This window comes from Eurosta solidaginis, chromosome 2 (genome assembly GCF_040869045.1).
Source record: "Eurosta solidaginis isolate ZX-2024a chromosome 2, ASM4086904v1, whole genome shotgun sequence".
In the NCBI taxonomy this organism is placed as follows: Eukaryota; Metazoa; Arthropoda; class Insecta; order Diptera; family Tephritidae; genus Eurosta; species Eurosta solidaginis.
Window position 1 is genome coordinate 126,401,117 of NC_090320.1, and position 23,254 is coordinate 126,424,370.

General features: G+C 39.0%; 1 protein-coding gene across 6 annotated transcripts in view; it reads right to left on the reverse strand.

Annotated features, from left to right (window-relative positions):
• Nucleotides 1–23,254, reverse strand: part of chico (insulin receptor substrate 1 chico) — a 1,085,300-nt gene that overhangs the window by 85,910 nt on the left and 976,136 nt on the right. For all 6 annotated transcript variants that reach the window (XM_067766174.1, XM_067766170.1, XM_067766171.1 and 3 more), the window contains 2 exons: nucleotides 5,132–5,187; nucleotides 4,877–5,057 (listed from right to left, as the gene is read on the reverse strand). In XM_067766174.1, coding sequence (XP_067622275.1) covers nucleotides 4,877–5,057; nucleotides 5,132–5,187 — 237 coding nt within the window. The remainder of the gene's footprint in view (nucleotides 1–4,876; nucleotides 5,058–5,131; nucleotides 5,188–23,254) is intronic.

A 23,254-nucleotide genomic window follows, 5' to 3' on the forward strand; every position in this document is an offset into this window, starting at 1 on the left:
TTTACCATACGTTAGTTGGATTGGCAACGATGATTCAAACTTTTTGACTCCTGTTACTCAGCATGATTTTATTGGTTCGCTTATGGAATTGCCGTTAGTTCAGATTAATAATGTAGTGAACTCTAAAAATAAGTTGTTAGATTTAGTTTTTGGTGATAGTTCAATAGGTACTGGTCTCCGTCGAATCCCTGCCTTATCCCTGCCTGAAGATCCTTTGCACCTCACACTTGAGGTTACACTGGACAATTTACTGCCTACGATTAATTTCATGGAAGTTTCATGTCGTTCTCGCTCGAGATGTTTTAAAAAGGCTAACTTTGATTTGCTTAATCAACTGTTAGCTTCCCACGATTGGTCTGACCTTTATGCTTGTACTGATGTTGAGGCTGCCACGTCTATTTTTTATAGTTACCTAAGTGACTTTATTAATCGTTGCGTTCCGGTTCATTTTGTTAAGGCTAAAAGTAGTAAACCACCTTGGTTCTCGAGGCAACTTGCTAACCTGAACAATATTAAATCGAGGCTCTATAAGGGTTTTAAAAGATCTGGTTCTTCTGAAGATTTTTCTAAATATTTAGTTGCCCGTTCTAATTTCCAACGCCTGAATCAAAACTGCTACAAGTCGTATTTAACAAGATGCAAAATTGAGTTTTTTAACAATCCTAAAAAATTTTACGGGTTTGTTAATTCAAAGCGCAAATCTTCGGGATTTCCATCATCTTTGTCTTTGGGTGGCAAGAATGCTAGCCTTGACCATGATATTACCGACTTATTCGCAGACTTTTTCAAATCGACCTATTCGTCAACCTGTACCCAAACCGGTAGTTATCCGTTCGAAATAGTTAGTTCTAACTGTATTCTCAATCCAGTCATTGATAGTGCCACTGTACTTCAGAGTTTTTTAGCTCTGAAACCGATGTTTTCTCCAGGGCCCGATGGTATTCCTGGCTGTGTGCTTAAGTTCTGTGCTGTGAACTTAACAGAACCGATCGTAAAATTGTTCAATTTATCTTTGCAATCGGCGTATTTTCCATCAATTTGGAAACAGTCATTTATCATACCTCTGCACAAGAAAGGTAGTAGATCTAATATTGAGAATTATAGGGGAATTGCTAAGCTTTCAGCTATTCCTAAAACCTTTGAACAAATAATAACCTGCCAGCTTCAACATGCGTGTACTTCCATATTATCACCCTTTCAGCATGGGTTTGTGAGTTGTAGATCAACCACCACAAACCTACTTGAGTTTACCTCTTTAGTTCGGGATAGTTTTTTGGCTAGCAAGCAAACAGATGTGATTTATACGGATTTTAGTAAATCTTTTGATTCAGAGAATCACGAACTTCTGATTCTGAAGTTTGATTTACTGGGTTTTCCGAAGAATCTGACTTCATGGCTCTCAAGCTGTCTTTCTAATAGAACCCAAAAGGTGCTTTATAAAAATATTATTTCAAAATCAATTAATGTTGCCTCTGGTGTACCTCAGGGCAGTCATTTAGGCCCATTGCTTTTTATTCTTTTTATTAATGATCTGCCACAGATTTTGAATCATTCACGAACTCTAATGTATGCCGATGATGTAAAAATTTGCTATACATGCTTGCCTTCGGATTTAACTCGCTCAAATCTACTTCAGGTTGATTTGGACTCATTTCAACGTTGGTGTACAATAAATGCATTAGTTATAAACTGTTCCAAATGTAAGTTCATGACATTTCATCGCGTGAAGCCTGTCCTGTCGTCTTATGCACTTTATGGCACTCTTATGGAGCGTATATCTGCGATTAACGATTTATGCCAAAAATATTGCGCGATAATCTCGTAGCACTGTCAATTTTCAATGAAACCAGCCGGTTTCTAACTTCACTTGAAATATCTTTTTTAATGTTTTCGGCAACTAATTTTAATGTTTTTTTGCAATTATCTGCATTTAAACAAATCTTTTTACCAAGGTTTCCTGAGAGTCCTTCGCAAATCGGATTAACAAATGCTCGCAAGTTTGGCGCGTTCAAAAGATTAAATGGCATACTATTATCTGTCACAAGTCCAACATATGACCAAAAAATATGTCTTTTATTGACTTCAATCTTTATTTTTTTCTTATGCATTATTGGTGAAACACTAGTCGACGCGTTTGGGCTTAAGTTGTCATTTGTACTTATTTTGTGCACTTATGCGCTTTTAAATTAAAAATTCTGTTGTTTTGCAACCGAACACTGCATATTCAACAACTTGCGATCCCATCATTAATATTATTTTTAAAATATTTCCATACTTCTACATTTTTTTCACACATTTTTAACCACTCTGTTGGACGCGACACTTGTTGACTAAACGAAACTAGCCGAAAAAGAAAACATTTTGTCATCAAATTCTAATTTATCGTTCATCAGCTTCGCAGCCGCAAAAACAAATTTATATGAAAATAAGTTTGCATTGCTTTTGCTTTTTCTTTTTCTTTTACAAAATTCAAGCTGCAGCAACTGAATCCTGCTGCTGTCGCTTATGATGTTCGTTTATTTCATAGTCCAACCAATAAGCAATAAGTTGGTGCTGTAGTATAATGCGTATGCTTGCACTGTCGCTGTTTACTTTGCACAGCCCAAGCAGGAACAAAAACATTGCTGTAAAAAATATTCAAGCAATTTTAAACCCTGTTTAAACGCAACAAAAACACATAAATAATTTGCAGTTCAATTCAAAAAAGCACACTAAACAAATTTTTTTTATATTATTTCTACTTTTAGTTTGGAATGATTTTTTAACAATAGAGTGTTCATTAAATAACAATAATAAAAAAACAAGATTTACATCATGTAACTATTTATTGTTAATTTCACCGTCCCTGGGATAAATAAGAAAAAAGTGCCAAGAAAAAAAATGGCCAACACTAACCTTACCAACTCTAATGAGTTTTTTTTCTCACTCCATAATGGTTGGAATACAGTTTATTTTTAATATCTGGCGTGTAAGGCCTCAACATCTACAACTACGGCTCTCCGCTGGTAACTATTGATCACGGGCGTGGTTGGATCCTGAACGGACACTTTAGTCCACGTCGTCGAACTAACCTACTTCAACACGGCTTTGGTCAAATTGATGGAGTCAACAGAGCACGGCATTATAAGCAGGGTTGTGCGAACTGTGTTACAATTCCACCTAAATCAAACTAAGCTGCGTCTCGACGAACTGCAAATAAGCAAATCACGAAGGATACGTTCCATTGACTGGATTGAATCTGTATGGAAGTGGATCTGGGTCTCCAGATGCAGCGGATTGGGACTATATTCTTCGAAGCATGAATGATGTCGTAATAAACAACAATCACCAGTACCGGGTTAACGAAAAACTATTCAATGGTACCAGCGAGGCAATCGAGAAAGCGAACGAAGCAATGCCCCACATTAACGCTATAAGCAAAAACATTAGCGAGGAGAATATGGACCTTCTGGACCTAAGAAAAGTCCTTATCTTGAAGAAACATGTGTCAGAAGTCGTACAAGCATGCCAAATGGCGAAATCTGGCGTAATTAACACAATTCTTCTTGATCGAGACGAGATTGGAAGGCTCATAATGGAGGAAGATTCCCTACCATATCAGAACACCATCGAAACCATAGAGTACGGGTCGGCCTCCTTGTATTAAAACGGTAGCACACTTACGTACGTACTCTCAATGCCAAAGGTAAAACAAGATGGCTACCGACTCCTAATAACACGGGCCGCTGTTATAAGAGGACAACACGTTGACCTTAGCTATAGAAAAATGCTAATAAACGAAGTTGAAACGTTCGGACTGAACGAGGATTGCCTTTCGATCAGCAATACAACAATTTGCTCTCCCTGACCAAACTTCGAGAAGAATAGGCACCCGTCTAGGCTAGTTAAGGGTGGCGTGCAAATGCCACTTTGAACCAGACAGCACTAAAACCGTCGAGATGATCGCTGACTCAACAATATTTGTCACAAACTTTGAAGGTCTATTACGAGGGAGGAACTACTCCACATCTCTAAATGGAACGTACGTAATTTTTTTGAACAACGAAACAGTCACGGTGGGATATCAAACATTCACCAGCAGATCAGTATGCAAAGCGCAGGCCCTGCCACCGCCCTTGGTACACATCACGAGCGAAAGACTAAAATTTAACCTTAGCTGTCAGCATGGAAAATATTAATCAAATTAAACAGCTTGGGAATAATTTTCACAAATTATTGACGCTGTCACTATCAACTTTCCTAGACTAAATCACACCATAGATCAGGACCAGCCAAGCCATGTAAACGATCCTTCTAAAAAAGGAACTCATCTGCGGGACGCAGATGTTTAAAGGGGGGTACTTAACAAGGGGGCAGACAAACTTACTTATAAGAATGTGCTGACACCACACTTCAACAAACACGAGCGAAGCCAACGCAGGTAATTGATCTGATATCATATTGCATAAGCAGACGAAATGCAATTCATGTGAACTGCAGCGTAAGCGATATGATATCAGTTAGGCAGACAAAATGCAAATCGTGTGATTTGCCACGCAAGCGATAAAATATTATTTTGGCCAATCGTGGGAATTGCAGTGTCAGCAAATAAGAAATCAGTTAAACTAATTTAGACGCTCAGAGTTAGCTTTTAGTATAAAATAAGATTCATTCTGTTTTTGGATATCGAAGTAAATGGTAAATACACTTAAGAACCAAATCAATTAGTTTCTTTCGTTCTTTGAAATTTATAATAGGGCCGCGGGGCGGCCCGGCTTTAATTTTTTTGGAGGCTTATTCCTTGGCCTCCTTAACTTATATCTTTGAAAGGATGTTAATAAATCAACTCAAATATCGTAAAAAGGTTTAACCTATACATGATGCTTCAAGTACTTACCTGTATAGTTGATTATCGGCAGAAATCAAAATAGCATGCATTTCATTAATTAATTCCGATGTCAAAAGCGAGGCTCGGCTGTCGACCTGATTTCCTTTCTGTAATTTTCTGTATTCGGTTAAGTCCAAAGAATTCACTATTGGCGCCATAGCAGTATACTCGTCATTGGGACAGCTTATATCTATATGTGTTGTAGAATTTAAAATTTTTACGCACATAGGTACATCACAGCAATATTTCTTATTATGTACTCACTATCAGAGCTGAGCAGGTCCTCTGAATTTTCCTCGGGGATTGGTCGTTCAGCCGACCTAAAACAAAAATTTTAGATAACTGAATACGTCTATTAGGGGCCAACATAGAAGTGAAAAGCATATAAACTTTTTCATCAGGAAACCTACAAAAGCATTTTGTTGATTTAAGCTAGGATTGTGCCGGATATTAGCGCTTTTCTCAGATATCTGGTTATCTTCCCGGATATTTGCCATTATCCGACTGGATTTCGCAGAAGATTCAATTTAAAATATCTTTGAATGTATATATTTATTTGACTGGGCTCAATTTTTTATGAAGAAAAATAAATATTGAAAATCGAAAAAGTTTCGGGTCTTAACACATGAGGTTTGAAGCAATAAAGAACGGTATATACTTTCGGCCCGATCCGATAGTACCTAGCCGTGCCTAGTGGAACCCAAAATATGGTCACTTTAAAAAATCACAATTTTAAAATTTTTCTTTTTTCGTTTTAATATTTTTATTCAAATTTTATATTTATAAATGTATTACAATTTTAATCGATAATGTTGTTAACTTTATTGCGGTAATGTATAGATCGAAAGGCACCTGACAAAGGACGCTCTCAGCACACACAACTGTTAAGTTATATGGGGAAAATATCTTTCCGTAATTGAAATTGTGTTTTACAAACGTCGTGTTGAGCCAGCTACATACGAAATAATTCTTCTTCAATTTCATGGAAAGGTGCTTTTTAACTTTTTTTCGCTTTATATTAAGTGTGTTGAATGTTTGTCCGCATCTCTAAATATAATAAAATTGTAACAGGCCGATGTCTGTACATTGAAGATATAAAAGAAAAATTGATGCCAGGGGTCATCATTAGAGCAACTGGGTCCAAATCAACAGTTTTTAAAATTTGTGTCTGTCTGTCTGTTGAAGGAGGGTTTAACATATGATATCTTGGATTTCAATATCTTATAGCGTTTTCTTTTCTGAAAAAAAGTTTACCTAAATAAATGGTAACACCTTAATAGAGTTATTCCTACCCTTGAAAAGTGTCAACTTTTATAGTGCTTGAAAAGGACGTAAATGGCCAGCTGCATGTCACAAGCGCGTTGCCAATAATAATAAAAATACATTAGCAATTATTACCTTCATTTCGATTTTCTTCGCAAAAAATGTATGAAGTTACGAAAATAAATTGTCACGATCACTGGTTTGGCAGGGTTACACTGCCACAACGTCATTTTATGCATAATAAAAGTGTAACGCTTTTGTGTTGCGAGCAGGTAACAATTTTCACAAAACAAACGAAATAACCCGTAAAGGCGTTGCCTGATTTTTAGAATAGAACAAAATATATTTACAATCCTTGCGCAGCGTATAAATAAATAATAGTTTAAAAAAACACGCTTTTATAGCAAACCGAACTAAAAAATAGAAAATAATTTTCAATTAAAAAGAGTTTATATAACAGTGGTAGAAGGTCAAACAATCGTTTATAGTTAATCACCTCAAAATAAAATTATAATAAAATTTAAGTTATTAACAGAATAATTTAATTCAGAGTAAAAAGCGTGGGGTGCATTTGACTACATTTCACATCTTTCCCCTCAGATAGTTGCCAATAGAATCAAGCACCCCACGCTTTTTTCTGTGAATTAAATTATTCTGTTAACAACTTAAATTTTATTATAATTTTATTTTGAAGTGATTAACTATAAACGATTGTTTCACCTTCTACTACTGTTATATAAACTCTTTTTAATTGAAAATTATTTTCTATTTTTTAGTTCGGTTTGCTATAAAAGCGTGTTTTTTTAGTTTTTTTAAACTATTATTTATTTTTAATTTTTTAGTTCAAGTAATTTTAAAAGTTCTAGTCGAGAGTGATGAAACCTCGAAACCACAGTGGTCCATGGATGAATCCAACCCCACGGCACCGAAAAGGGCCAAGACGCAGGGAGGATGGACGCGGTCTTTCGCCGAAATTGCCAAGGGTCGGCAGATCATTGGCATTATAGACGAGAGCAGCGAAGATGGCAGGATCCGGAAACAACAGCGGAAGTGGATCGAGGCCGCGCTCGCTACGGTGGCCGTTAAGGTTAAAAAGACAACCCTGGTCCACCGCCATCTTACACCGATGCAGGGTGGTTCCAGGGCAATGTCAAGCTAATTGCCCGTGACGACGGAAGGTCGGTCAACCTTTATAGGCCGCCATCACGCTGATAGGGGTGGTAAATCCGGGCGCGCGCCTCAAGGTAGTGAAGGCGCGTGATATTCCCTCACGACCAAGGGCTAGAGCCTGGGTTCCAGTGACGCCAACGGACCCAACTGACATCCTGGAGCTGCTCCAGGAGTACAACCCGCCACAGGTTTTGAAGTCAACCCGGATAAAACCGAGCTTGTTCCCTTCACGAGGAGGTACAAAGTACCAAATCTTACACCGCCAAGAATTGGGGGTACGTTCTTAGTGTTTAGCGATCAAGTCAAGTATTTGGGAGTCATTCTGGATAGGAAGCTATTATGGAGTGACCATATAGTGGAGCGATCCAAAAAGGCAGCAGCAGAGCTGTTCACCTGCAATAGGGCAATTGGCAACTCCAGGGGATTCTCCCCTAAATTGACCCACTGTATTTACACAGCCATTGTGCGTCCGGCTCTTCTTTATGGTGCCTTGGTCTGGTGGCCTGCACCAGCTAAAAGTACCTATCTTAAAATGCTTCAAAAGGTGCAACGGAGTTCGGAGCTCTGCATTACCGGAGCTCTCGGCTCCACTCCAGATTCGGTTACATACATACATGGATACATAGATACATAGATAGATACAGGCCAAGCTAACAAAAGCGTGTTAAAAAGGGCTCCAGTATGCTCTTTCGTAGATGTGCCACGCATCCACTTCTATCATTAATAAAGGAATGCGTTTTTCGCATTATGTGCAAGGTTTGAAATCTATGGCCATTTGGGGTGGTCACAAGTTCAATTGACCTTATGTCCGTTAACCTTATGTGACCCCACCATCACATTATTGCATTGTCATCGAGCCTTGATACGTGTGCAAAGTTTCAATCAAACTTATGGCCATTCAAAGTGGTAATAAGGCCAATTGACCTGATGGCCGTTGACCTTATGTCACCACACCATCACATTAATGCATTATCATCAAGCCTTGATACGTGTGCAAAGTTTTAATCAAACTTATGGCCATTCAAAGTGGTAATAAGGCCAACTGACCTTATGGCCGTTGACCTTATGTCAACACACCATCACATTAATACATTGTCATCGAGCCTTGATATGTGTGCAAACTTGCAATCAAACTTGTCGCCATTCAAAGTGGTGATAAGGCCAATTGACCTTATGGCAGCCCACCATCACATTATTGCATTGCCATCGAGCCTTGATCCGTGTGCAAAGTTTCAATCAAACTTATGGCCATTCAAAGTGACAATAAGGCCAATTGACCTGATGGCCGTTGACCTTATGTCACCACACCATCACATTAATGCATTGTCATCAAGCCTTGATACGTGTGCAAAGTGTTAATCAAACTTATGGCCATTCAAAGTGGTAATAAGGCCAATTGACCTTATGGCCGTTGACCTTATGTCACCACACCATCACATTAATACATTTTCATCGAGCCTTGATATGTATGCAAAGTTGCAATCAAACTTATCGCCATCCAAAGTGGTGATAAGGCCAATTGACCTTATGCCCGTTGACCTTATGTCAGCCCACCATCACATTATAGCATTGCCATCGAGCCTTGATCCGTGTGCAAAGTTTCAATCAAACTTATGGCCATTCAAAGTGGCAATAAGGCCAATTGACCTTATGGCCGTTGACCTTATGTCAGCCCACTATCACATTATTGCATAGTCATCGAGCCTTGATATGTGTGCAAAGTTTCAATCAAACTTATGGTCATTCAAAGTGGTAATAAGGCCACTTGACCTTATGTCACCACACCATCACATTAAGGCATTGTCATCGACCCTTGATACATGAGCAAAGTTTCAATCAAACTTATGGCCATTCAAAGTGGCAACAAGGCCAATTGACCTTATGGCCGTTGACCTTATGTCATCACACCATCACATTAATACATTGTCATCGAGCCTTGATATGTGTGCAAAGTTGCAATCAAACTTATCGCCATTCAAAGTGGTGATAAGGCCAATTGACCTTATGGCCGTTGACCTTATGTCACCACACCATCACATTAATGCATTGTCATCGGTCCTTGATACGTATGCAAAGTTTCAAATTAATCAAGCTTCTAGAAACCGGTGAAAATTAAGCTCAAAAATTCCGTTACATACAGGCCAAGCTAATAAAAGCGTGCTAAAAACGTAACACTTGTGACAGAAAAGAAAACGCTTTTACTTCTAGGATGTGTTTTCACAATATGGACATCATTAATTAATAATTAATCTCTACCTAAAATAAAATTGTAACAGGGCGATGTGTACAGACATATAGACATATAGACATAGTAAGTGACGGGTGACTATGCCTGGGTTGTGAAAGGCTAGGACGCAACTGCTGTTGTGGCCCTGGGACTGATCGTACTTGGGTAAGTATTGGGGTACCCGGTGTATTTGGGTTTTCGGCCTGGCAACATGGCGCTATGACGCCCGTCGGGGGGTTGCCGTCGCGGAGACCAGAACATCTAGGAAAGTGGCACCGTCCAAGGCAGGAGCTGCAAAAGGAGGTATGGACTAAGAGTCTAAAAGTTACGTGGACGTCGGGTTTTGGGATCTAGCCCAGAACAACCTGTTCGATGCAACCATCCCTTGCACGAGACACACTGACGACAGTATGACCGTCCTAAAAAGATTCTTTGCCGGCAGACGCAGCAAAACCATTTCTCAGGACCGTGGTCAGGAAACGGACCCGGATTGGATTCGATACCTTCCCGGAACAAGAGAATATGGAGCAGTCCCGCTGCAAAGAGCTGCTGGGAGGATGACAATTTGTGGGAGGGACGCAACGAATTAAATGGAGTTACACTGAAATGAAAGGAAAAATCCCGAGTCGCTCCGGTACATAGAACTGACTGCCTTGTGAAGCTTTCTTCAGGAGCTTTCATTTGATGTCCTTATTATGCAAACACATTCTAGAGTTACCCGCTCCATATATTGGGTCTAGACCCTAGTGACCTACCTGAATAAAATGTACCATTAACTTTAAGTTAGAGCTCTAGTTTCAGAACGGCGAAAGTCGCATTAATTTCTATGCAGTGGTTTTTGAGTGATGACCGGGCATCACTCAAAAACCACTGCATAGAAATTAATGCGACTTTCGCCGTTCTGAAACTAGAGCTCTAACTTAAAGTTAATGGTACATTTTATTCAGGTAGGTCACTAGGGTCTAGACCCAATATATGGAACATACAGAAAAACACACAGACAAAAATTTTAAAAACTGTTGATTTGAGCTCAGTTGCTCTAATAACGACCCCTGGCATACATTTTTCTTTTATATCTTTAATGTACAGACATCGGCCTGTTACAATTTTATTTTAGGTAGAGATTAATTATTAATTAATGATGCCCATATTGTGAAAACACATCCTAGAAGTAAAAGCGTTTTCTTTTCTGGCACAAATGTTACGTTTTTAGCACGCTTTTATTAGCTTGGCCTGTATGCAACGGAATTTTTGAGCTTAATTTTCACCGTTTCTAGAAGCCTGATTAATTTGAAACTTTGCATACATATCAAGGACCGATGACAATGCATTAATGTGATGGTGTGGTGACATAAGGTCAACGGCCAAAAGGTCAATTGGCCTTATCACCACCTTGAATGGCGATAAGTTTGATTGCAACTTTGCACACATATCAAGGCTCGATGACAATGTATTAATGTGATGGTGTGGTGACATAAGGTCAACGGCCATAAGGTCAATTGGCCTTATTACCATTTTTCTTCCGGTCGACAAAGATAGACGGAGGGCCAACAGACACGCACATAAACATAAATTCAGCGCATCTCCAATTACCATCACCGCCAAACAGGTTGAGGATGCCATCGGTCATGCTAAACCTTCCAAAGCAGTGGGGCCAGACGGCATAGCCATGCCGATGCTTCAAAGTCTAGGTAAAGAGGGTTTCGAATATTTAGCGCATGTCTTCAACCTGTCTCTTTCCACCTTCGTCATTCCCGAAAAATGGAAAATGGCCAAGGTGGTCCCGCTACTAAAGCCTGGGAAACTAGCTAACATAGGAGAGTGATATCGCCCTATATCTCTCCTATAGCCAGTACCCAAGACGCATGAAGCCATTTTGCTCCCCTACTTCAAAGCAAATTTGAAGCTAGCCTGTCATCAGCATGTCTTCAGAAAACTCCATAGCACCACCACCGCGCTATATGCCATTAGCACCCAGATAAATTGTGGTTTAAATCAAATCCCCCACCATAGAACAGTACTCGTTGCGCTAGACCTATCAAACGCTTTTGATACGGTCAACCATGGCACGTTACTGCATAACCTGTACGGGTCTACCCTTCCTCCATGTCTTAAAAGGTGGACCGCAAATTATCTGGGTGGTCGGCAGGCATCGGCGCAATTTAGAAACGAAACATCAAAACCAAGAAGAATTAAACAAGGGGTGCCTCAGGGTGGTGTCCTATCCCCACTTTTGTTTAACTTCTACATATCAAAGCTACCTTCGCCTCCAGAAGGAGTTACTATCGTTTCCTACGCCGAAGACTGCACAATAATGTCCACAGGCCCAGACCACAGATAGAGAAACCTGATATTATCACCGAATAAATCATCGGCGACCTTATTTACAACATGGACATCACAAATGTCGACCATTTTGAAAATCCACGTCGATGGCACTACGCTGCCGACTGTCCCACACCCCATAATCTTAGGTGTGACGTTTGATCATGATCTACATTTTGGTGAGCATGCAGCCGCAATTGTACCGAAAATCCAGAGCCGATGACAAACCTCTTGCGGGCAGTACTTGGGGAAAAGACAAATAAACACTCATAATCACTTACAAAGCAATAGGCCAGCCGACTGCATGCTACGCGTCCCCTATATGGTCGCCAAGCCTAAAAACTACACACTGGAAGAAGCTACAACCCTGCCAAAATACTGCTCTCAGAACCGACACGGGCTGTCTTCTTATGTCCCCAGCACACCATCTACATAATGAGGCGAAAATACTTCCCATCAAGGGGAGAAATTAGATGCTAACCAAACAGTTCCTGTTGAATACCCAGAAACCTGAACATCCCAACAGACACCTGACTGATGAGCCAACACCGCCCAGGGGCTTAAGGAGTCATCTCCGTAAGCATTATGAGGAAATACGGCCCCTGAGAATTCAGCCGAATGAAGCAAAAAAACGAAAGCAGGTCTTCAGTGAACTCCACAAACAGGCGTCGGACCTTCATCCCAGGAATTGCCCGGTGAATCCAGTACTCAAAGAACAGTACCCAAAACTTGCGGAAGAGGAACGCACACTCCCCAAGGAAACGCGAGTCACTCTAGCTCAACTTCGATCTGGATACTGTAACAGGTTAAACTCTTACCTATCCAGAATCAACCCCGACTGCATGCAATGTGTCCCCTCATGACACCTACCATCTCTTTAATTATAATGTGGAACCAACGCCTCTAACACTCCTCATATTATGGTCCACCGCTGTTGAAACAGCAAGTTTCCTTGGACTCCCGTTAGAGGATATTGATGACAATATGTGATCGGTCGCAACTATTGGATGGGGCGAAGAACTGCTACAACAACAACAGCAACAACAAGGCTTAAAAACAGTTTAAATCTGACATCGATACCTCAACCCCTTTCCGAGATATAGATGAAAAAGTGTGTTGGGTGAGAGTGCCCATTTATGCATTTAATTTCTTTACGCACTACTGTTGTTAAGATAGTGCCCATTTATGCTCCCTATTTATTCACAGACTGACTGTAACATAAGAACAAGTAAGGACGGGACTGTCTTCGGCTGTGCCGAAGACTTCATACCTTTCGTGAACGGGGCTGAACAATAATCTTATCCCGTTCGTAATCTCCAAATAATCGGATGTATAAGATAAGAAATATATAGTGAACAGATGTACATACCTAAACGATTTTTAAGAAAAATATAAAATAAAAAATGGCAAAAAACCCCCTTATCTGAACGATCGGTTGTATCGGATATATATTATATATAGTTCCGATCGAAATGATTTTTACACGAAATCTTCTATGATATATTAGAATAAATATCACCAAGTTTAACGTTTTTATATTGGAAATTAAGGGAGAAAATGCCAAAAATCTCTCTATCTGAACGATCGTTTGTATGGGATATATATTATATATAGCTCCGATCGAAATGATTTTTTCACGAAATCTTGTATGATATATTAGAATATATATCACAAAGTTTCACGTTTTTATTTTGGAAACTAAGGGAGAAATGGCCAAAAATCTCTCTATCTGAACGATCGTTTGTACGGGATATATATTATATATAGTTCCGATCGAAATGATTTTTTCATGAAATCTTCTACGATATATTAGAATAAATATCACCAAGTTTAACGTTTTTATATTGGAAATTAAGGGAGAAAATGCCAAAAATCTCTCTATCTGAACGATCGGTTGTATGGGATATATATTATATATAGCTCCGATCGAAATGATTTTTTCACGAAATCTTGTATGATATATTAGAATAAATATCACCAAGTTTAACGTTTTTATATTGGAAATTAAGGGAGAAAATGCCAAAAATCTTTCTATCTGCACGATCGGTTGTATGGGATAGGTATATACTATATACATATAGCTCCGGTCAAAGTGATTTTTTCAGGAAATCTTCTATGATATATTAGAACAACCAAGTTTGACGTTCTTTTATTGGAAATTAAGGGAGAAAATGCCAAAAATCTTTCTATCTGAACGATCGTTTGTACGGGATATATATTATATATAGTTTCGATCGAAATGATTTTTTCATGAAATCTTCTACGATATATTAGAATAAATATCACCAAGTTTAACGTTTTTATATTGGAAATTAAGGGAGAAAATGCCAAACATCTCTCTATCTGAACGATCGGTTGTATGGGATATATATTATATATAGCTCCGATCGAAATGATTTTTTCACGAAATCTTGTATGATATATTAGAATATATATCACAAAGTTTCACGTTTTTATTTTGGAAAGTAAGGGAGAAATGGCCAAAAATCTTTCTATCTGAACGATCGGTTGTATGGGATAGGTATATACTATATACATATACATAGCTCCGATCAAAGTGATTTTTTCAGGAAATCTTATATGATATATTAGAATAAATATCACTAAGTTTAACGTTTTTATATTGGAAATTAAGGGAGAAAATGTCAAAAATCTTTCTATCTGAACGATCGGTTGTATGGGATATATATTATATATAGCTCCAATCGAAATGATTTTTTAATGAAATCTTCTATGATATATTGGAAATTAGGGGAGAAAATGCCAAAAATCTTTCTATCTGAACGATCGGTTGTATGGGATATATACTATATATAGCTCAGATCAAAGTGATTTTTTCAGGATATCTTCTATGATATATTAGAATATATATCACCGAGTTTCACGTTTATACCTTGTAAATTGCGGCAGGAATTACCAAAATCGTCTTATCTGAACGATCGGTTGTATGGGAGATATATGTTATAGTGGTCCGCTCCTACCGGATCCGACAAATGTCTAATACAATACAAAAATACATCCTTGTGCCAAATTTCATTGAGATATCTCAAAATTTGAGGGACTGGTTTGCGTTCAAACAGACAGATGGACGGACAGACGGACGGAGGGACGGACAGACGGACATGGCTATATCAACTCAGTTCGTCGCACTGATCAATTCGGTATAATTAATGGTGAGTCTATCTCCTATATTTCTCTACGTTAAAAACATCGGTTAATATACCATTTCATGTTCATGAAAGGTATAATAAATCATGTATTATACCGTCATTTGAAGTCAATGCCTGTATTCAAGGTTATAGACCATTGCAAGTTATTATGCTCTCTCTTATATTAAGATTTACATACATACATTTTCTACTTAGCATATTATTTCATTATAATTACAAGTTAGTTGTCAACGTCATTAGGTCAACGTAATATTATATTAATTAGAAAGCCCGGCCCTCCATTTAACATTGGACTCATATTATCGAATGCAGCAGCACTGCTCCTTAGCCCATTTTTATCAAAGCTACACTAAGGCATCCTCGAAATCAAGTGGTCACTTGGCGCACACAAAAGGTGAACAATAAAGCTTCCTGCCATCAAACAATCATATTAATTGGCGTTACAACCATCAGCATCATCATATCATCAACATCAACAAGAGCATTTAATTTGCCGTCGGCATTGCATAATTAAGGTAGCGGTAGACACATACCCACACAGTTATTGTAAGTTGATTGCTCTAAAATTTATGTATACTTATGTATATACTTTTGAAATTACATTGTACCGTGCATATACATTAAACAGTGCGTATATAAGATTATAAACGTAGGAAGAACTTATCGCAACAATTAAGAATCGAAGCATTATTGATTGGCAACCCTGCTCGTGTTAAGTCCGCAAACAATACGTCTGCCGAAAAACAATCAACAAATTGTGTAAATAAATAAAATTTAAATTAAATACAAGGGTAAATTCCATAAGAATTAAATATAGTGCCTTGTACTGTGATACATGTTATAAAAAGCGTGTTTTGATATTTTTCCGACAGAATTTGTAAGTTTTTTAACTTCGTTATATACATACATAACTCTGTAACAGCGCCAAATAAATTCGCTTAAGTAAATAGCGACGTAAGCAGGTGTGCAAATACTTTTTATTCGTATAGTGTTCAGGGTTGCCACCCAGCTAACATATATTAAGGTGACCAGGTGCGTCAAAGTTGTTTTCGATATTGGATCTGGTGCCTTCGCTTGGGTAATATGCCAAACATTACTCCTCCCGCAGTAAAACGTCGTTTGAGCAAGGGCTCCCCCGCCGCGAAAACACAACAAGTTGATGGGGCTGCAGCTATCACCCTCTCAGAAGTGTACAACACCCTAAAGGAATTCGAGTCGAAGGTGCATCAACAGACTGCCCAGTTGCGGCTTTTGGTAGAGGGCGTCTCTCAAAGATTAGATGAAGTGGAGAAACAAATAAATAAACGTATCGAAGAGGAGATCTCGTTACTTACCAACACTCTGTCTGCCTCATCCACGCAGATTTCTTTGTTGACGGAGAGATTAGAAAAGTCTGAGTCCGAAATAGAAAATCTCAAAAAAGAGTTGGCAAAAGGACTTCAGCAAAAACTGACTGCTGATGTCGCTGCTGATGCTGTCGCTTTTGGTGTCCCGTATAAGGCGGGCGAAAACCTAAAAAGTATTTTTAACGTGGTGTGCATGTCCATTGATTTTCAGTCACCGCAAATAAGGGACATTTTCCGCATGAGACCCTCACGTGCAGGCAACAACGGTGCGATTGTGATCAAGTTCCATTCGCCGCTGGATGGCAATCGTACTCTCCGTGCGTTTGGGGAGCACCGTAGGCGTATGAAAAGCGCTGTTTCTCTGGAACCCCTTGGTATCCAGGGAAACTTCCACCTATACGAGAGCCTTACCAAGGAAAATAGGCTTTTGCTACAAGCGGCAATCCAATTAAGGCGGCAGGGAAAGCTCCAGGCGGCATTCACGCTCCGTGGCTGCGTCTACGTTAGGCATGGACTTGATACATCCGCACATCCAACAAAAGTTACCAGTGAGGCTGATCTGGATCGATTTCGCCAACCTTAAGTTCATATGCTTATTCATTGTTTTTTGTTATGTAAAGATGGCGCAAACATTAATTTATTTTTTTCTTTTACTTCGGCTTTGTCTATAACTTACTTTAAAGTTGCTTTTAATTCGATTGTACTCAGTGTTTGGAGATAGTAGAAATGCGAATGGCATTGCGAATAATAGCCTAGCTTTGCTTAATGTCCTATGCAGGCACCATAAAGGTTTCGACGTGGTGCACTTTAATGCTCGTAGTTTAAATGGTGAAAAGATGGATGTAGTCAGAGCGATATTTGAACAATCTAGTGTTGATATCATTTGTGTTTCCGGGACTTGGTTTAAACCTGAAATACTTGATGACCATTTTGGCATAAAGGGATACGTACTCTATAGGATGGATAGAAAGGTAAAGAAAGGCGGTGGTGTTGCTATGTATTGTAAAAAACATCTCAAGTCGAGAATCATATCAAGTATAGCTGTTGGCGTCACTGAGAACTTGCTAGTTGAAGTGTCTAGTTCAATGTTCAAAGTCCTTTTTTCGTGCGTCTATAACCCTAATAAATTGTGCAACGTGAAGGAATATTTTACAATGTTGTCCTCGGTCGCAGTTGATTACACTGATAAAATTATCTGCGGAGATTTTAATGTTAATCTCTTATGTAGTGACCCGTATACCTACCGTTTGTTGGGCGATGTTTCAAGTGTTGGTCTTGAAGTGGTTAATGTGTGCGTACCAACAAGGTATGGACAGAACTGCTGCCCCAGCCTTCTTGACTATTTCATTGTGTCCGATACGTCTAAAGTCTTAAAGTTTGATCAATTATCCTTTATCTCAGACCATGATCTAATTTTCTTTTCATTTGATGTAGTGCTCGATAACCACAGTGCAGTAGCTAGACCATCCATTTCACCAGATTATCGACGACTGGACGTAAATAACCTTCTTGGAGACATCTCCAGCATAAATTGGTCTACTTGTTGGAGCTCGAGTTCGATGCATGAAAAGCTGAGATTTTTAAATGAAATTATTTTATACCTCTATACAACTCACGTTCCATCTCGGGTATATAGCAACAGATCTTCCTCTTGCCCTTGGTTTAATAGATCCGTCCGTGCTATGATTATCAAGCGCAATAAGCTTAATTCTCTTTGGAAGAAAAACCGAAGCGACGCAAATTGGCGTGCATACAAACTTACACGAAATGAGACCACAGCCTATATTAGGAGAGAAAAATGCAGATACTACAGTAAAATGTTGAATATATCGTTGCCTAATCATGTTTTGTGGCGTAATCTGAAAAAACTTCGTGTACATGTGAGTGAGAGTTCTGACTGTTCCCTTAATCCTGAAGATCTTAATGCAGCTTTTGTGAGCCAAGCTAACCCGTCTTGTCTTAATACCAGTTTCTCAACCCCTCCCTTATATGTGGTTCCTGTTTGTCAAGTATTTGAGTTTACAGCTGTTTCGGAACTTGATGTGGCGAGATGCATTAATAAAATAAGGTCCAACGCAATCGGTCAGGACAATATACCGCTCAAATTTGTTAAAATAATTGCCCCGTACGTTCTTCCTACATTGACGCATATTATCAACCACAGTATTACTACCTCCTGCTTCCCTGATATGTGGAAGATTGCCACGGTTATACCTATTGCAAAAACTAAGTTTGCAGATTGTCCTAGTAACTTTCGGCCTATCAGCATTTTGCCAGCACTCTCGAAAGTCTTTGAGATATTGTTGTCGGAACAAATTCAAGACCATGTTTGCAAACATAGTCTGCTATCACTATTCCAGTCAGGCTTCCGACCAAAGCACAGTTGCTCCACGGCTATCATAAAAATTTTAGACGACGTCAGGGCACCCTTTGACAAAAACCAGTTCGACTTTATTATGCCTGCTTGACTTCTCAAAAGCCTTCGACTCTGTGAACCATGACCTGCTGTGCTCAAGATTAAAAAAATATTTTGGTTTTGATGACTCCGCAGTGCGGCTCATGCGAAGTTATCTGACGGGTAGATCCCAGCTTGTCAAAGGCGGCTCCGAAACTTCAGGTCTAAAACCACTATTGGCAGGGGTGCCCCAAGGCTCTATCTTGGGCCCACTACTTTTTGGTATTTTTATTAATGACATATTTAATGCATGCCAGCATGCTCATATGCATGCATATGCTGATGATGTCCAACTATATTTGTCGGGAAATCACGAGGGGACAAACGATTTATGCTCAAGATTGAATAATGACTTAACATCCATATTTGAATGGGCTAGGAAAAATGACTTATGCATGAACAGTAAGAAATCATACGTGTTACCTATATCTAAAAAACGAATAAGTTTCTCAAGTATTCCGCCCTTGCGCGTTGCCAGTAAATGTCTCAAACTCGTTTCAAAAGTGACTAATCTTGGTTTTGTTATTAACACCACGTTGTCCTGTGATGATCATGTAAATTCGGTGGTTAAGAAAGTATACTATATCTTAAGAAACTTACGAATGTCTGCTATTTATACTCCGGTCAATGTTAGAAGAAAACTTGCAATTCAATTGATTATGCCGATCATTTGCTACTCTGAGCTAGTGTACAGTAAACTGAGCTCCCAGTCTGCTCATAAAATTGATGTAGCATTTAATCATGTTACACGTTATGTATTCGACTTAGCCAAATTTGATCATATATCCAGCTGGAGAGCGCGTCTACTGGGCTGCGAAATCTTCCAATATCTGAAAGCTAGGAACAGCATTTTCCTTTGTCAACTTATCATGTATAAGGAGCCTAGTTACCTATATGATAAGCTAATATTCCCCAGGTCTGCTCGAATCAACGACTTAATAGTACCAACTTATAACTATCTAACATCTGGACGGCTATTCTTTGTCAATGCCATTCGCCTATGGAACTCTATTCCAGTATCCGTACGTAGTAGTCTAAATAAAAGCAACTTTAAAAATGTTCTTTATGCTCATTTTAGTTGAAACCATTATACTTCTTGAGTTTTCGCCATCAATATGTATGAGTGTATACAATATTTTGTTATTGAATTTAATTATTTGTTTATTTTAGATACTAGTAAATTACGATAATTCTCTATGTTTGATGTGATTATTTAACCTACATAACCCTCTGTTATGACTTTTGTTCTTTTTTACATTGCGATTTATCTTTTTGTTGTACTATAAAAGATCCTATATCTTATTGTACTAATACTATTTTTACAATAAATGATGATGATGATGATGATTAAAAATTAATTCAAATCTCTGTAACGCTCTCACCTAATGTATTCTCTACGGTGTTAGGGACGAAAATAATATTCGCGCATATTTATTTTCATCAGCATTCTGATTGCATCATAAGCAGCAGATACTGGCGGCGGTGACACTCGCTATCGTGTTCGCATAACTTTTTCGTTTTTCCCTTTTTGCCATCATCCAATTGATTAGGCTCACGCTTCATATATAAATAGCTTGATATTTAAAATTCTTCTATAAAGGCAGCATGGCAGTGGACACCTTTCGATCAGTTAAAAGACGTAGAGTATGCAGACGATGTCTGTCTGCTAAGTCACAGAGGCACATACCTACAACATTATTTAGAAACCGTGGACAGATACGCCAAAATGGCCGGGCTAAGTATCAATACCGACAAAACAAAAGTCATAAACTGCAAGACCAACAATGTGCACTGTCGATGCAAACGAAATTGAATGTATAGAATACGCAGTTTACCTCGGCAGTATTATCTCAAATAGAAGCGGTGCGGACGAGGACGTTAAATCCCGCATATAAAAAGCAAGGCCTCCAGACAATATAGCAAGGCAAGCATTGCGGTGGAACCCGCAGGGAAGCAGAAGACCAGGGGCGCCAGCGAAAACCTGGCGTAGAACTGTCGACAAAGAATTGGAAGATGCAGGTTACGCGTGGAATGATGTCACGAGGATAGCACCAAATAGAATAAGATTCAAATCGGTTGTCGAGGCCCTATGCTCCAATAGGAGTTAAAGAAGGAAAGAAGAGAAAGAAGATAAAGGCAGCGTTAAGCCAAATATCAGTTCATTTAGATTACCACTAGTTTCACTTTTTATTAATTTTCAAAGAGCTACACAATTACGCTGTATACATTCGTTTTTTTTTTTTTGAATCTTGTTACATTAACCTTTCATTAAAATTGGAAATGAAGACGACCAACCACCAAGTGTCGACGCTGTATCGACGTTAAAACAACAACGCTCTGTTATCAAACGAACCATAACAAATATGAAAATTAAAGTAGAAAAAGAAGGGGAGTCGGCAGATCCCATCACGTTGGAATGTCGTCTGCAAATATTATAATCTCATTTTAAGCCACATTCAGGGTCAGATAGAAAAAATTAACCCTGAGGTCAATGCAAGAGCCACATAGAGGAAAGTTATATTGAAGTAAAACGAAAAATTATGCGGTTGTTGAATAAGGTGCGCCGTACAAGCGTAGCCGAAGCAATTTTGCAAATGCTTCTACGAATCATCCCTTTACACATCAGAGTCGATTACCAAAACTAAAATTACCCAAATTTGATGGCAAATATTGCGAATATAAACGGTTTTCGCATACATTTGGTAATCTTGTCAACGACGATTCAACCATTCCGACAATAGAAAAGTTCAATTATTTGATAAATTGTTTGTCAGGACAAGCATTGGCAATAGTAGAACCATTTCAGATAACAGAGGAGAATTACCCTTACGCTCTGAACGTTTAAAGGAACGTTACGACTATAATGTTCCAATTTTCTTAGATTATATTTCTTCATTGTTTGGTCTACAAGCAATAACCAAAGCTGATCCCACTGCTTTACGCACGGTCATAGACAAGGTTTCTGCTATGCGCTCATCTTTGCTCTCGTTAGGATCGGAAATTGATGTTTTAAACGAAATTATAATTCATATAGTTCTTTCATAAGTAGATAGTGGCTCAAAGACTATGTATGAGGAAAAACAAGAACAGACTTCACTTCCGACTTGGGATCAATGCTATACCATTCCTAGCAGGAGTTGTCAGCTTTTAGAAAGTCGTATTAAAGGTTATGTGTCTCTCGAACCTCAACGCGAGGTCAAGACGAAATCTAGCGCGAAAAGATATCATGCCTTCGTCAACTCCAGGTCAGCGTGCGTGTTTTGTAACTACGCAGAACATGTCATAGGAAGTTGCTCTGAGTTCCTTGCGCTCCCCGTTAATGAGCGATTTAAATTTGTCAAGCGTTCAGGAATGTGTTTGAACTGCTTGCGCAAAGGACACGCAGTCTCGAAATGCCCATCTACATTTAAATGCCGTGTGTGCAAAGCATCCCACCACACACATTTACATGGTTTTTCTGCCACTAAACCTTGAGCAGTAGCTTAGGTTAATCATGCTACTAAATTTAATGCAAAACAATCTTTCGGCGCCAAAGCTATTACACCGCAGATTACTACGTCCATGGTTACTCAGTCATTCAGAAGAGCCATAATACCCACTGCTATTGTCATGGTAAAAAAAAAGTTTCGAATTTTTCAGCCTGTTCGCGCGCTTTTAGATTCCGGTTCCGAAGTAAATTTCATGACTGAAGAAACCGCAAAGCGCTTGCAACTCAATCGTTTGCATTTCAATCAAAATATTTCAGTTATAGGCGATATTCAAACCCAAAGTAAACATGCTGTTGTTGCTACAATTAAGTCACGATTTACTGATTTTGAATTTTCTGCACGGTTTGCTATTACCAAATGTATATCAGCAAACTAACCGGGTGATCATATATACGTACGGATAACTGGAATACTCATTTAACAAGCCTCAACGAATTGATATATTGATTAGCACAGAAGTATTTTTCGAAATTCTCTATCCCGAAGGTATTTCCTTAGGCAAAGGTTTGCCTTCCTTAAAAAACACTGCGTTAGGGAGAATAGTTGGCGGAAAAGTTGAGTTCAAAACCGAGCCGCCTCGATCGCTCATATGTAACATAGCTGTGGAGTCCTCAAATCTGGACGAGTTGCTACGCAAATTCTGGGAGGTGGAGGAAGTTGCTCAACACTCCTCGCCATTAACGGAAGAAGAAAGGCGTTGTGAACAACATTTCTGTGATAATGTGGCAGTCACTCCTAGTGGGCGCTTCCAAGTTAGCCTACCCTATAAAGAATCCCCAGAAGTTTTAGAAAACTCATTTGAAAACGCGCGTAAAAGATTTCTGTCACTTGAGCGCCGATTGTATCATACTGATTCATTACATCAAATATACTGCGAGTTCATGCACGAATACGAGAGTTTAGGGCACATGTCGATAGTCAGTAAAGCAAATCTCGAGCGTCT